This window comes from Ruditapes philippinarum, unplaced genomic scaffold (genome assembly GCF_026571515.1).
Source record: "Ruditapes philippinarum isolate M1 unplaced genomic scaffold, ASM2657151v2 ctg5888_1_1_1_1, whole genome shotgun sequence".
Lineage (NCBI taxonomy): Eukaryota > Metazoa > Mollusca > Bivalvia > Venerida > Veneridae > Ruditapes > Ruditapes philippinarum.
The window spans coordinates 112,659-127,879 of NW_026853308.1; the positions used below are offsets into that span (position 1 = coordinate 112,659).

The 15,221-nt window shown below is 32.5% G+C and overlaps 1 protein-coding gene across 1 annotated transcript; it reads left to right on the forward strand.

Moving 5' to 3' along the window:
• The first annotated feature begins 3,348 nt into the window (after positions 1 to 3,348).
• Positions 3,349 to 14,167, forward strand: LOC132736452 (uncharacterized). The gene is made up of 6 exons (XM_060723592.1): positions 3,349 to 3,475; positions 10,893 to 10,982; positions 11,619 to 11,673; positions 12,009 to 12,113; positions 12,735 to 12,764; positions 13,784 to 14,167. The coding sequence occupies exons 1-6, from the start codon at positions 3,449 to 3,451 to the stop codon at positions 14,080 to 14,082; spliced, it is 606 nt and encodes a 201-aa protein (XP_060579575.1). The 5' UTR covers positions 3,349 to 3,448; the 3' UTR covers positions 14,083 to 14,167.
• Positions 14,168 to 15,221: the final 1,054 nt, after the last annotated feature.

Consider the following 15,221-nt stretch of genomic DNA (forward strand, 5'->3'; position numbering starts at 1 on the left):
TTCCTATTATAAGTCATTTTTTTACAGCTGAAATTCTACACACAAGTACTGGTCTACATCTTTATCTCGAAAAAATATTTCAATTCCCGTCATGTAAAAATAACAACAACAAACAACAACAAAATGCAAACAAACAAAAATACCATCAGAGGAGTCCCCGTAATCGTATATCTGTCTCTCCACTCACCAGCGCATCGGTCGAATGTTCCACTATCGCTCACTGTCTGAAGTAACGTGAGTGTATTCAGTGAGCTGCGAAGGCAGCGTACTGTCTCTCATGTAGAGACTTTATCAAATCATTATTTACATATTTCACGTAATATTTTTCTTAATATTGGATTATACAAGTATATATTGTTATCATTTAAGGCAGAAAGGCTATGAAAATGTTCACATTGTCTCTGGCAGATGACAGAATTACGACAGTGTAGAATTAATAACCATACGCTAATTATTGTATTGATTTTTAAAAAAGAATAGTCCTTAATCATTCAATATATTGTATATTAGAAGTCAATACAATTTTGAAATAATTATGTAATTTTATGTATTATTTCATTCAACATGTTGGATCTTAAACTAACTGCCATGAAACTGTTTCAATTCAATACCCTTTTTATCCAAACATTTCCATCTCTTAATTAATCATTTTACTATTATATTATAATAATTATGTAAAATAATTTCGTATTCATTTTCTCTTAAAATGTGCAATGAACAAAATTCCTTATTTTGGTTAACATTATATGCAATTTTGTTATTTGAATGGTGCAGGAACAAAGTACAACATGTACAGCTACTTTTGTAACGATAAAACTAATGCCAATTGGAATCAACTATGATAATTGTTTTTTTATTATCCCAGCAGGCATGTATGACTCATGTAAGTAAATGTAATAAAAATAATAACAACAATTTGCAGGTTAGTTAGCCCGATTAGCTCAATAGTATGAACATCATATTAATGATCCTGACGTCGTCTGTTCGATCCTCATGCGAGGCAAAATTTCTCTGTGACAACTGATATCAGACATTTATTTTCCATATGACCATTTGTCTCTCACTCCTTATTCAGAACTAATTAGTTTAGTAGCACGACACTTCCGAAGAAATTGCTGACCAGTTATCCGGGAAAGCCGGTCAGGTCGATCAGCCGTCGATATATGACATAGTTAAGTGTTGAAATCGGCTTTAACACCATCAACAATCAAACAAGTACAAGAACCGATCTAGAATGTTGGTGGAGAACGTTATCAATCTAAATTTGTCAATATATTTATATGATAATATTACCTGTTTGTACGAAATATGATAACGGTTTTAATATTGGTGTCTTTCTTGTCGTCTTTCTTTATATTAAGATATATCTATATCATATGAAACAGTAACAATTCATTTATTTAAAAGTACTTGAAGATTTTTTAATTGTATATTGCAATATCAACAGTATGATATTGCTTTATCTTAACAGAAAAATTTCTTTTGCTCAAACCTATTTATTTAAGCTCGATTGCAAACAAGTTCTTGCAAATTATATAAACCACTTTTGAGTCCATTTTCAGGAACCATCCAGTACTAATAAACAGTGTTATATGAGGAAGCGTGGTCGTGACCCGAGTAGGGCTCGAACCCAGGATCCCTTTTTTGAGAGGCAGATACCTTAACCACTAGGCCACCACTCATAAGTTTCTTTAAGACCCAATATGCCCATAAACCTTTCTTTGTTCTTAAAAGTTTTTGTTTTTTTGTTAAATTTTACTTAAAGTTTCTCGTTGGCCAGTTACCTAAACCATCTTTTGCTTCTGTGTCTGTTTTGGCAATTCGAGTTTTAAAAGTGATTAATCATTTTGAATGGAAGAAACATGTTTACATTTTTGCTACTTTTATGACTGTCTCACAAAGAATGTCAATTCACCGCTATATTTATCATGCGTTTAAGCATCTATAATGTCATTTTTAAAGAAGCAAAACTGGTTTCTAAGGCACTATGCTCCTTAAAGGTTCCGTTGTATTATATAGATATCATTCTCAATATAAGCATCTTGGTTGGAAATTGTGGTTGTAATAATTAATTTGCCTAACTAACTAGACTAAGACCGATTGGAATACGAATAAAAGTTGTCCAATCTTAAATAAAACATCAAGTTATCAAACTTAGGAACTCGTTAGCGAGTGGATAATGATGCGTGATTTTAAATTTTCAAGTAACAACATATGGCGCGACAGTTTACAAATGTGAATTAATATATAAAATAGAGAAGAAAAACAATGTCATTTAAAATCGATGATTGTCAATTAAGTAATAGCTGCTTCTAATCTAAGTATCTAGTTTCATACTGACCTGAAATTGTAATTAGGTAAGAAAAAAATCTTTTGATCTCATTTGATAAATGTAACATATTTTTATCTAATGAAGTTTTTCATATTAAAGTTTTTTTCAGATTGACAAAGTGCATTCTATTTTTCTAAGGAATTCTAATCAACCGCGAATTTATCAGATGACATTAATCATAGAGAGGATGGGAGACGGATAGTACATATATGGCAACACACTGGACAGATCATATTGAACATATTACTTAAAGTATATAAGGATGTCACCACTCAACAACGTATTGTAGGAAATACAAGAACTCAGTCCGTCTCTGACTCACCTGTCACTGATTTTAATTAATCCCATTCGTTCAAGAGGTCGTGTAACCACGTTATTATGTACCATGTTTATCACATATACTTTTACTACATAATTAACATCAGTCTCAATTATAATAGTTTAATTCTTTCCCCTTTTTGTTGGAGGTGGCTGTCTGTCTGTTCTTTGTTTCAGTGAGTGGCCTTTTTGGTGGTCGTTTTCTATAATGCATTACACTGTCATTATTCCGGTGCTGAAGACAGTTTTTGTGTTATCTTGGGTTATCGTATGTGTGGTATTAGTGTGAGTCTTCAGGTCAAAGGTAAGTGCTTTTATTCGAAAGTGTATCGAATGTGCTATTTCGACTTCTTGGAAGCGGTCAATAGCCAAACACCTTTAGAATGTGTAAACCCGTTTAAGGTACACCAAAACTCGCTTGTAGTCCAAACTAGCTGCTTTTTTATAACTTATAAATAAGAAAGAAAGAAATATTACTCAGTACTAATAAAGTCATATACAGTTTTGTGTCTTTCAATTTTATAATATCTATAATTGTATTTGATGATATTTTGTACTCCTGTATGATGCATTAATCTAATACTTTAGTTAGTTTTATTGGATAAAATGAATTTTTTTCTCTGCAAAAGGTCTAAAGAATTCGATCATTTTTAATTGAATGTATCATATGTTTACATGCTATCTAAAAACGATAACTTAAACGCTTAAGTATATGTTAAATGATGTAATTAACTTTGTTGGATTTTACTGAGTAAAGAATAATATCTAATACAAACTTGTGAATAAAGCTTTCGGGATATGGAGAACCTCATCTGCTTATTCTTAGTAAGTTACTCATTTTAATATCAATTATAAGATAACGAGTCTCAAAATAGAATGTACATATTGTAATAAAGTATTTAATGTCCTTGCAGTAATCATTATGATAGATATATAAAAAGGAATTCTCGTTTGAATGTGTTTTAGCGTTACTTTGTAAGGATTGTTAAATAAACATTAATTTTTCTTTTTAAAAAATCATGAAAAACAAAACAAAAAAAATCCCTGAAAATCACTCTTGTCTTAAAGTATGTCTAAACGTCGCCTACAAAGCATGGAAACTCGTCATCGCGCGGTAACCAGGTGCTTGTTAAACTGGTCAATAAAAGCTAACAATTAAGCAAATTTTAAACTGTTTTTGAAAAACTTGTCCGAAGGACGGCATCAAATATTGATATATATAAATTAAGACATTTACTCCCTGCAAAATGGGAACATTCAAATTTGATGCTTCTGCGCATATTTTTTATTTATCCTGTTCCTGCTGGAACCAAAAGAGACTAGCCTCTTACATCATTACATTACATCTGCGACATGTATAGAGACAGAACAGCTTGATGGTCCGTAAATTCTTAATATAAGGCTCTATACTGGAGGCGGACCTATTCAATTTTAACTTGAACAACCAACCCTAAAATTGTTAGTGAAGGGTTTCCAAGATAGAAACTGAACAATTTCATAAAGACATTCAGCAAGGAGAGGCCTAAGTGTCAGACTTTATGCTTAATACCTAGTCATAATTATTATTCGTAAATACTGTAACCCAACGAATATTCGCGACCAATTGATATTCGCTTTATTCGCGGATGGCCACGAAGCGCGAATATTTGTTTGCGCTAAAAAGTCCGCACGATTTTGCGAATAAATTGGAGAGAATTTTTTATTTTAGACGTTGTTCATGCAAAGCTACTTGACCGGATATATTCGAATTTTACGGGCACCTGTTAGGAAGTAATGAATTGTTATGAATATTGCCATAAAGCGATAAAAAAAACACAAACTAAGTAAACTATTACTATTTTTTATAATTATCAAAAGAACTCTATGTCAATATAGCAATCAAAATAAACATCCACATTTTAATACAGTTTATGAAATACTTGTAGGCCTATTGTCAAACACGTTCCGTATAGGGTACTATACGGAGCATGTGTCAGTTTTAAGTTTCTTCACATTTACACTTCTATACTAAGTATTTGCATACAAAGTACTTGCACTTATTTTAGAAGTCCAGCTTTTTTCCAGCGAGCTGGAAGAGCTCTGAATTGTCTTTTACAGAGTCAAAGGCATTCATTAGCCACTCTTTGGTAATAAAATTTCAAATACAGCTTCGTTTGCCGCTTTAATCATTTTTTCTTTTCTGGTGTGCTTTCCAGATCATGATCAGGCAAAAATGAAGTCGAACGATGCGTACATGTACATATATAGAGAAAATGTTTTGCTGAATTGTGATCACAGTTCACTTACCAATACAATATAAGGCTTAGCGTATTGTTAATCCCATTTAAGACACCTATAATGACCTCAATTATTAAAGATTAATAGTCGGCTAATGGATTTTACGGCCCCATCGGACTTTCCAATCCGCGATTTTTTTTTCGGAAATCAAGAAAACGCGGAAATTAATATTCGCGAATATGTGCGACTCGGCAAAACGCAAAAATTTGTATTCGCTAATATATATTGGGTTACAGTATTGTAGTTGGGGGTTGTGCTTGGCCGCATGGCTTTTCATACTGTCCAACAGCGGAAACGTTAGAAATACGGCAATGACAGACTAGTTGCAGTCTCTGCTTATGTTAGCCTATTCGTAGTCCACAAGGCCGCTCTGTTCTTGTGTAACCGTCTTTCCCTCTATATTATTGACTTGTTGGCATTTTATAAGCATCTAAAAACCTTTTGAAAACTTTTTAAAATAATCCGTCAAACTTATTTGATAGTTACATTTGGTGCAAGTTTGTGTAACATTTTAGCCGTGTCGGACACCTTGAGTGATTCTTGATTGTTATTTTATGAAAGGTCCTTCGTATGAATCAATCCTTAAATGTTCTTTTTAAAAAAAGTATAAATACATTTACTACAATGAAAAAAACAACAACAAACAATTGGGCATTAAAACAAAGGCATGAAACCTTATTTATCTTTTAATATTGCAAAATGATTAAAACATTGCATCACTGCTGGACTTGCTTCAAATGTAAATGCATAACATGAGCTTAATATGCCGATTGCAATGTTAACATGTATTTTGTACAATATATTTTGAGACAAGGAAATTATGTATACGGACACACAGACCGGACATTCCGATACTTGCTCTTGTCCTATCCCGTGGTCAAGAGACTCAGAAAAAAAACACAATTTTCCGTAGCCACGAGATATAACTCGAAAAAAAAAACGAATTCAAAATACAAAATGCTATCTTGTTCCAAGGAGATACAACTTAGACAAAAAAGTCAAACCACGAGATATAACTTGGAAAAAATCGCCATATCGTGGCCACGAGATACAAATCGGGAAAAAACAAGAACAAAATGCTATCTATGTAGCCACGAGTAAGCCGGTCAATCAGTTTTTTATTCTATCTCATTACCATAAAATTATGCTATTCTATTCAAGTCTACTCGCGCCGAAATCTTTGACACATTTCCTATTTTATTTGTCTGCTAACTCGTTACTACAACTAAGATGTGTTCATTTCATTGGTCGGCAAGCTTGTGGTCATTAGATAGGGATTTTTTTTTGTTAACTTCTAAGTTGTATCTCGTGGGCACGAGATAGCATATTGTGTTTCGTTTTTTTTTCTGAGTAAAATCTATCTTGTGGAGGCAGTAGTATCTGATGGCCATGATACAGCAAGAAAAAATCTTTATATCCCATCTGTGCTTCCGTAAATGTAGGTCTTTGTTTAATAGTGTCATTATCTTAAAGTTTATGTCATGAGACATGTCATCGTAATTGATCGGTCTATTGAACTAATTCTTGTCTTCATAAAAGATTAAACATGTAATTCTATTCAGTTAAATATGCAACATGGCACAAATACGTTTATACAAGTTAACAGCTGTTCAACAAAGATATTGTAAAAGGTTTATAAATTTCCCTGTCTGAATTACGAAAATTCTTTAGTTTGTTAATTTAATTCTTAATTGTACTGTCATTTCAAAGGGTAAATGTCTAAAAAGGCATTCTGTGTATAGTATTGTTAAATTTTAATTGATATCACGGCGTCAGTGACCGAGTGGTCAAGATAATTTTGAGTCACTTGCCCCTCACCGATGCATGTTCGAGCCTTTGAAACAAATTTGATTCGTTTTAGTGAGGAAGCAGTCCAGCTAGCTTGTGTTTGAGACGTCTACTTATTCTACTCAGGTGCACGTTTTTGTACCTGAAATTATACATTGTAGCACAACTAAGGTCTTCCTCTACCAATATAATTGCAAAATCGCGATAGGGTCAGTAAAAGCAATTAGATAGGATTTTAAATGTGATTTTATCAAACTATTTCGTCGAATGTGAAGGCCGTAATTTAAAATTCATGACTTTCTGACTAACTAAGTCGATGACCTTAGTTGTGCAAAACTTTATTACTCTAACTGAAAAGAAACCGTGTTTTTCCGTTGAAAAATTAAAACCAATTGAATACCAAAGTAAAATTACTGTGATGAACTATTATAATTATAAAATAAGAATTTTTAGATTTGGCTTTAAGAGTGATCCTTATTAAAATCATTTTCAAGTGTTTTCTTTTTTTAAGTTTTTTTTTATATTTAAATATAACTTAAGAATTATCCTATTTTACACATTGCGTAGGATGATCCTTAGAATCATAATATAGTGGATTTTTTTTCTATATTCTACTATATTATGATCCTAATTAAGACATTGAATGACATAAATTTTAGAATTATAATCATGGTTAATTTATTGTATATTTTACTTTACGCTTTATCTCATATAAACGTGTTTTTACATCCCCTTTTGAGAAATTATGAAAAAATGTACAATTTAGATCCCAACCACTTGTTTTCGATTGGAAATGTTTTTTTAAAACGTTTTCGATTGGAAATGTTTTTTTAAAACGATAACTGTCATAAAGATACATCATGGATGCCTTAGGGGTGTGTGCCCTCTTCTGCTTGTCGTTCCAAAGGATGGATTTGCCCTCTTCTGCTTGAAGGCTTAGAAAGGGGGTTGCCGGCCCCCTCAACGCCATAAAGAATGGACTTGTGAGGTCCTAGACATGGTATCAGGTCAATTTTAAGTACACATGTAGCCAGCACTGAAAGCCTTTGACTATATCTCAATGAATTCAGATGTAACATCGTTTTGAAATCAGTTTTAATAGAAAAAAATCAACGCAAAATATTGATTTTTGGCAATTTTGAGATATCCCCTCGTTGCCATAGTTTAATGAAATTTAAGATTGAGCATGCTCTTACAACGGCTATGGTCTAATAAGCTTGTGTGCCAAGTTTAATCAGTATTTCAGCATTTTTATCGTTCACAGCAATTTGAACTTGTAAAAGGAGGCTTTTCTATGAAAACTACCATCTTTCACAAACTGCTCATGAGGTAATGGTTTGTAACGATCCTGATCAAAATACTGAGTGAAATGAATTTAAAGATCGTTTCCAATTTTTTTTAATAGACTTTACGTAAGACAACTGGGCGGAATGAAAACATAATCAATTTAATCAAGCCTTTTTATATGAATTTGACTTTAGCGGGATAGTTCATGTACGAGATGGATGGGGTCAGGCAATCTCTGCAAGATGATCATTTTCTTATGTTAGACGTGTTAATTGCTTTCAAACTTTCACCTACCGCTTATTATAATAGCTATACCACAATAAAATCTTATCTGCGAAGAAAGTACTATAATGCTTTTAAGAGTTGCAATTTGAAAATAAAGAATGAACTATTGAATAACACCCATCAATTCTGCCTTACCTGTGTTATTGGGGCGGAGACTCTTGCTTTCAGTTACCACTATTCTCCATGAACAGGTACAATTAAACCGAACATTTTCAATTTCTTCATGTTTGTTGGCCTGTGAGACATCGTTGTCAATGTTTCCGTCCTGTTTAAAGTTTAATGTAGCCCATAATTCAAATGTTTCAGTGGTACAATTTTAAGACAATGGGTCTAATTTTGAAAGCTACATGTTTAAAATTATGCTCTTTTAATTTTAATTTTGTCAAAATTGGTCATTGATAGCTGTTGCCGTTAACAAGCTTTAACATCGTGTGTGGTTTCTGCAATCTTTTTACTTTTCAAATCAAAGGAAAACATAGGTAAAAAGAATAAATGACCTCTGAATCCTTAAGACAAGAACAACCTTTGACAATATCCTTATGAGCTTTGAAGGCAACGTGACAAGAAAAAACACATATAACCAAACATTTGTCCGCTACGACTTAAAACGAATATCTGTTTCTTTAACAATATGACAAAATCTGTTTTCTTGAAATAGATAAATATGTTAGCAAATTAAGTTGTTGAAAAGTATACTTTAAGATAAGATCAATCAAAAGTGCGTTTGTCCTACTGAGGAAAACTTAAATGTCATTAAACGCCACCATTTAAAAGACAAAGATTCGCGTAAAGCTATAGAAAAACAAACGAAATATCTAAAGTGAAATCGGGAAGCTAGTAACTACCAAAACCAAACTTGATATTTCACTTAATCGATTCATATATTACGAAAGCTTTTTGATATGTTATGTGTATTGTAACGATATCTTAAATTAAAGCATAGGACTCAAATAGTTTATAGCATTACACCCTTTCAAAGTATTTTCGCGGTTTGAAATACATTTAATCTCTGAATGCCTTTATGAAATGCAAGATATGCTTTGTTTAAGTAGATCTCTGAGACATTGAATGACGACAGGGGTCAAGTACTGTGTGGCAGCTGTATAAAGTTGCCCCGTGATTCACTTCAGTGTTGTTATATTTTTCTGGTCCTTCGGGATCATTGATGCCAGCACTTTTAAGTGTTGAGAATTGAGTACCACTCAAGCCGGTGCTAGGGAGCGTGAGGGATGTTGCACGTATTCATTATCCCTCATGTACAGACTCTATCAAACCGAGTCTATAAGTCTCTTGTAATTTTGTTGTGATTAATGCTTCCGAAGGATCACTTCGTTTCCAGATTTGTTTAGCTTATGTCTGTCAGGTATCCTGTTGACAATAACATGAACAAGATAAGAACATTTTTAACTCTAGGGAATAGAATAAAATATGTCACATAGGTAAAGATATGCAAAGTATGGTGGGTTTGAAAAAAGATAGTAACCTTATGCGACTTAAGAAATCGCTTCACAAGCTGAGATGTACGTGATGGAGCATTATTAAAAAATACATAAATCCTGACACAAGGCGTCGTCTCTTATAATATTTCTTGAACTTTGTATAAATTTCATTAATGGATTCAGAGATTAAATGTATAACATCTCGGTAATACCGCACAAACTGTGACACTTTTGCCCTTCGGCAACATAATATGTACATTTTTACATCACAGGAGAAAATTATGTAATAAACGACCTTCTTCGTTCTCAATAGACCTTTTGGCAACTTCAATCATTCTACCGTGTTTTATTGCGATATTTTGTTTCCAATTTTTCTTACCGGTTCGCAATAGTGCCAAGACAATGTTTGCAATTTGTCTTTGATTTAAATGTGGAACCATTTTAAAAAATTGCTTAGCGGTTAGAACTTGTTCTTATTTTTGGTCCTTCGTCGATAAATTGGATATCTATCTGGCAAAAGAAAGTTTGCATCTTCAAAATATGCTTCAAAATTTTATACGTACGCGATGGCGCTATGCCAATAGCTTTTTTTCAATATCACTAATTGTGTACCTACCACTAGTTTTAATTAATTCTTTGATTTTTGAGACAGTTGTCTAGCATGTAACAGTTGCAAGTCGGCCAGATTTAACTTCATCTTTGACGGACTTTTTGCCTGTCAATTTTTTTTCTCAATCCAAAGTTCAGTATCCCGACCACAATTTCGTGCATAAGCGTTATCGCACAGTGTAACACTACGCATAACATATAAAAAAGCTCTTAGTATGTCCTTTGTTTCAACATGATTAAAATTATGATGTCATCAGCATTTTGGGGGGAGACAAGGAGAAAGAGAGGTTAGATCAAAATATAAACTTAATAAAGCATCATGCTTGCTTCCTTTGTTTATTTATCCTCGCTTTTTCTTGATGTCTTAGAATCCACTAAATGCATGGATATATATATATATACCCGTATATACTGTTGTAAGCTAGCTCCGTTTATACTACAATGGCTACATATTGGCGTTGTTTTTCAAAACTGGAATATAGAATATAATTATCTGAATTTGATACTGCATTAATTAGTTTATAATGTAAATATTGCTTCTTTTTCTTTCATGTTAGATTATTGTAGCACTGGCAAGTAAAATAGGACTATCAAGTGGTCATCAGTGTCCCAAAAAAAGTAACAAGAACTGTACAACTCATGGCGATGTAAGTGAAGCTTTTTGAAAATTTAATTTACAAGTAAAATATGAATTTTATTCAGATTTTCTTCTTCTGTTTTTCCTGTCATGCGAACCTTAACATTGTTTTTAATGAAGCGTTAGTATAGTATATTTACTTTAGTCAATAACATTCAATACCCTTTACCCCCGGAGGAAAAGCGTAGGAATTAACTTTTGTGTCTTAAAACATTTTGCGTAAGCCCACGTTATAGGCTGTTTGTTCTGTGTTGCGTGCAAATATGTTTACTTGATTTCATCATCATAATAGTATGTTGGAATTTTGATGTAGTACAAGAATATGTCTTTAAATAGTTTGTTATTTATAAATCTCGACGAATTTGTCCTTACATATTGAATTTCGAGAATATATATTAATGAACTCTATTAAAGATTCTTTTCAATGCATATTTAATGTAGAATTTTTGCGCACTTCGGTGTTTTGTGCTTGGAAGGTAAATTGTATTTCTTATTCCGTCCATTGACAGGCTCAATCAAAAGGAGCTAAGCTTCTATTGGCATTCTTTAAAGTTTACATACTTATTCGCAAAAGACATTTTTATATTCTATGATGAAATGTCATATATAAAGGACGAAAAGACTTTTCTATATTTTTATTTTGTAGTGTCCATCCGGTCAAGCGTGTTTGGGAACCGAAGGAAATTTGATTTGCCGCGACTGTAAGTGTAACCGCAAATAACTTCTTTTAATGGTTAACAAAGTTCTTGTGGAATTATTTCATTTATTCTGCTTTCAAATAAAAAATATTGTTGTTCTGTATGGTTTTTAAATAGACCACGTGACAAGACAGTTCGTGCCATATATAAATTTTGGGATATTTAAGCCTCCTTTCTGACTCTACTTTAGGCAAATGCCAGCTGCTGTCCCACCCAGCGACTTCAAATATTTTTTGAAAAGTATCTCATTTTTTATTCATAAAAAAACTGTTTAGTTCTTGTTTCAATCATGGCGCAAATCATAAATAACACATTTAATAAAGTATCTATTGTTTTAGGTGAGTGCCATCAAACTAGTCAATGTCATCTCCAAGGCAACAATGTCAAATGTAATTGTACAAATTCGGGCTACTCTGGACATCATTGCGAGTGCGAGAAGAAAAGTAATTATAAATATATTTCATTTTGTAAATTTTATTCTTTTCAAATGTTTAAGTGTTATCAACTTGATAACTGTTATCTTCTTTCATAACTGTGAACGATTATCAAAGTGGACCACCATCATTTAGATCCCTGTCATGTAACTATCAAAATTGATTGATTGGCTAAGTGGTAAATGTCTCTACCGCTCAATGGCTTAAATCCTACACTTGGCACAGCCTCGTACGATATTAGTACTGGGTACTTTCATACAGCGGGCTCGAAACTGATACCTTAAGTTGGATGCTAGGAATTTAGTTAAAATTGTAAGACTAAATAATTCAACGTGTGGACAGTTATCTATGCATGTGCCATTGTCCTTTCGATTAGTCTATTCTAATACCAAACGAATCTTAAATTAAATTAAAGAAACATATGCCTTCATATATTTAACGAATATGATGTACAATGCGTCAAAGTATCTGCAAAGGTAAACACCAACAAGTTGTAGAATATTGCAAACAGAATTTAGAAAAAAACACAGTCAGTTCTTAAAAAAACCTGTTGTATTACGAAAAATCAACGAATTCTCAGAAATTCAGATCTCCATTAAAATTAATAAAAAGTTTAATATTTCATTTCAGACCACAGTGATATTGTATTCTGGCATAGTCGTGAGTATTGTATTTTATTATCCATTTCTTGCTTTTTAACATAATATGTTTATTATACTGTTCATGTTAGAAACATCTGTTACATAAATTATAAGCTGTATTTGCTATATGGTTAGGTAAATAGATAGTTCTTTTACTGGACTAGACAATTTCATCTCTGTAAGTCTGTGTAAAAAGTTTGTATTAAATGATAAACTTAGTTATGCACATCGTTGAATTTTATTGTAAAATCCGATATTTTAGCGTGCCAGAAAAATAGTGAAATTGGTACTTTGTATTAAGGTTTAACATCGCAGTTTGTTCCCTTAAGTTCAATTTAAAAAAGAATATTGTTACTTAGCGACATGTGTCTTTGGGAAAACCTGAATTTAAAAAAAATAAATAAATAAAATTATGATAAAAAATACCGAATCTATATCTCTAGCGACAAAGTTTGTTTTACAATAGCATAAAATATATACAGACGATAAGTTAATATAGAATATCTTGCGGAGTTTATTACACTCCGAATTGAATGCATTCAAGGTTAGACTGATAATATCATGTTATTTACAAATTTTATATTTTACTCTCTTACTCATGGACCTTTGAGAAATTTTGCTGAAAATATCGTCTACCTTTTACAATGTTCTCGGAATTTAACTGTCAACCTACTAGGCTATTTTATCGCCCTAAACATAAATGATGTGTAATTGATTAAACAAAAGAAAATAAGTTTTTGAAGAAAGAAAAAAACAACAAAATATCTTAACTACTTGCAACTTTAATATAAATGATAGAAATATCCTGAAATTGGGCAAAACTGCTTTTCCTTCCCTTTCCCCCAAACCCATGAAATTTTTTCGTAAATTTACTTAGCCTGGTTTTGAGATTTTTTTCCCATTATTTTAAGTGTTTTAAATTTTTGGGTTAGATATCAAACCCAAACCGCAAAATTTTTTACAGGAAAAAAACAGTATTCTTATTTACAAATTTGATTTACCCAACACGCCTAATTTAAACTATTATTTCAATTTCAGACTGTTTAAAGTATTCGGATGAATTCCTTATCCTTGACAATGGTTTTTGGACCGGTGATTGTTCAGGTGCAATGAAATTCTTTACTATGAGTACAGCATATTGTTTCCAACAATGTGTCGACAGACCAACATGTTATGTTGTTTTTTACGAAGGACATTCCTCAATTTGTAATTTATTTGTTTATTCCACACCTCCAATGCTCGGTGATATCATGGATAAAGTGGTAAGATCTGCATGGAATTCGCGTTCTGAAGTACGCGTTCGAAATTGTGTTGAAAGGGTGCTAGACGAAGACTGAACTCGTTTACAGTGTGACATGTACTTAAATATATCTTGAAGTTTTATTTGTTATCTATACTGTATGTTGTAAACGACTGAATAAAAACACATTGGGTAAACATTTTGTAAACCTTTTTTTATTTTCAGTACAATAATAAGATAGAATCTAATATCGAAACATAATGACAATGAGCATTATGCTTAACAAAAGTTAAAAATTATAATTAATAAACATAAAAGTTCAGTAAGCCGTTAATTACTACTAATTCTGAACAAAATCTAATTTTAATAAAAGGTTTCACTAGAAGCTTTCTTGTAGGGGGAATTTTTCACTCCGGAACACGACAGAAAGCCACATCGAATTTACCGGAGCACAGTTCAACCATTGCATCGTTCCTGGACAGACTGTCAATCAGTTTACCAGTTTTACCAGTACTAGTTGCCTTCATTTCTGCAAGGAACTGTTACTACTGTACATGCCAGAGCAGAGGTATATTGCGAATGACGTAAAAAGGATTTCATGTTCAATCACAACGAAAGTGACTTGCACATTCCGAAATTCGAACACGGATTGCCCGATTCATAGTCTAGCTAACCGGACGGCTAGTTCTATTGTAACAGTCCGGTAAACTTAATAAACAGAGCGTAACATTGTAAATAAGGCAACCAGGGTTCGATTCCCGGACGGTGCATGTCACTTTTTTATTGTGATTGATTATGGACATAATCCTTTTACGGTCATTATCACTGCACTGTACCTCTGCAATGGTATGTACAGACATTATCAGATCCTTGCAAAAGTTGAAACATTATAACTGATAAACTTCATAACAGCCTGTCCAGAAATTAAGTTGCTAACTGTCGACACTACAGTCCTTTGACTTCCATACAAAATAATAAGTTATAGTGAAAATTTATATTCCCCCATTGATTCCTTACGTAAATGGTGGAATTGTATGCGTTGGTTGGCACATGTTGCTCATGCTTAGAAAGTACCTTTAACAAAAGAGTCAATACCAACGAAAAGTAAAATGCACAATTTTCCTAAGAAATGCTATTCGTATAAATACTGTAAAGTAGTATTTTGTATGAAATACTAATATGTTTACATTGTGTTAACTTAACGACAAAATATTGCAAGTTCAGTGCTATTTCTTC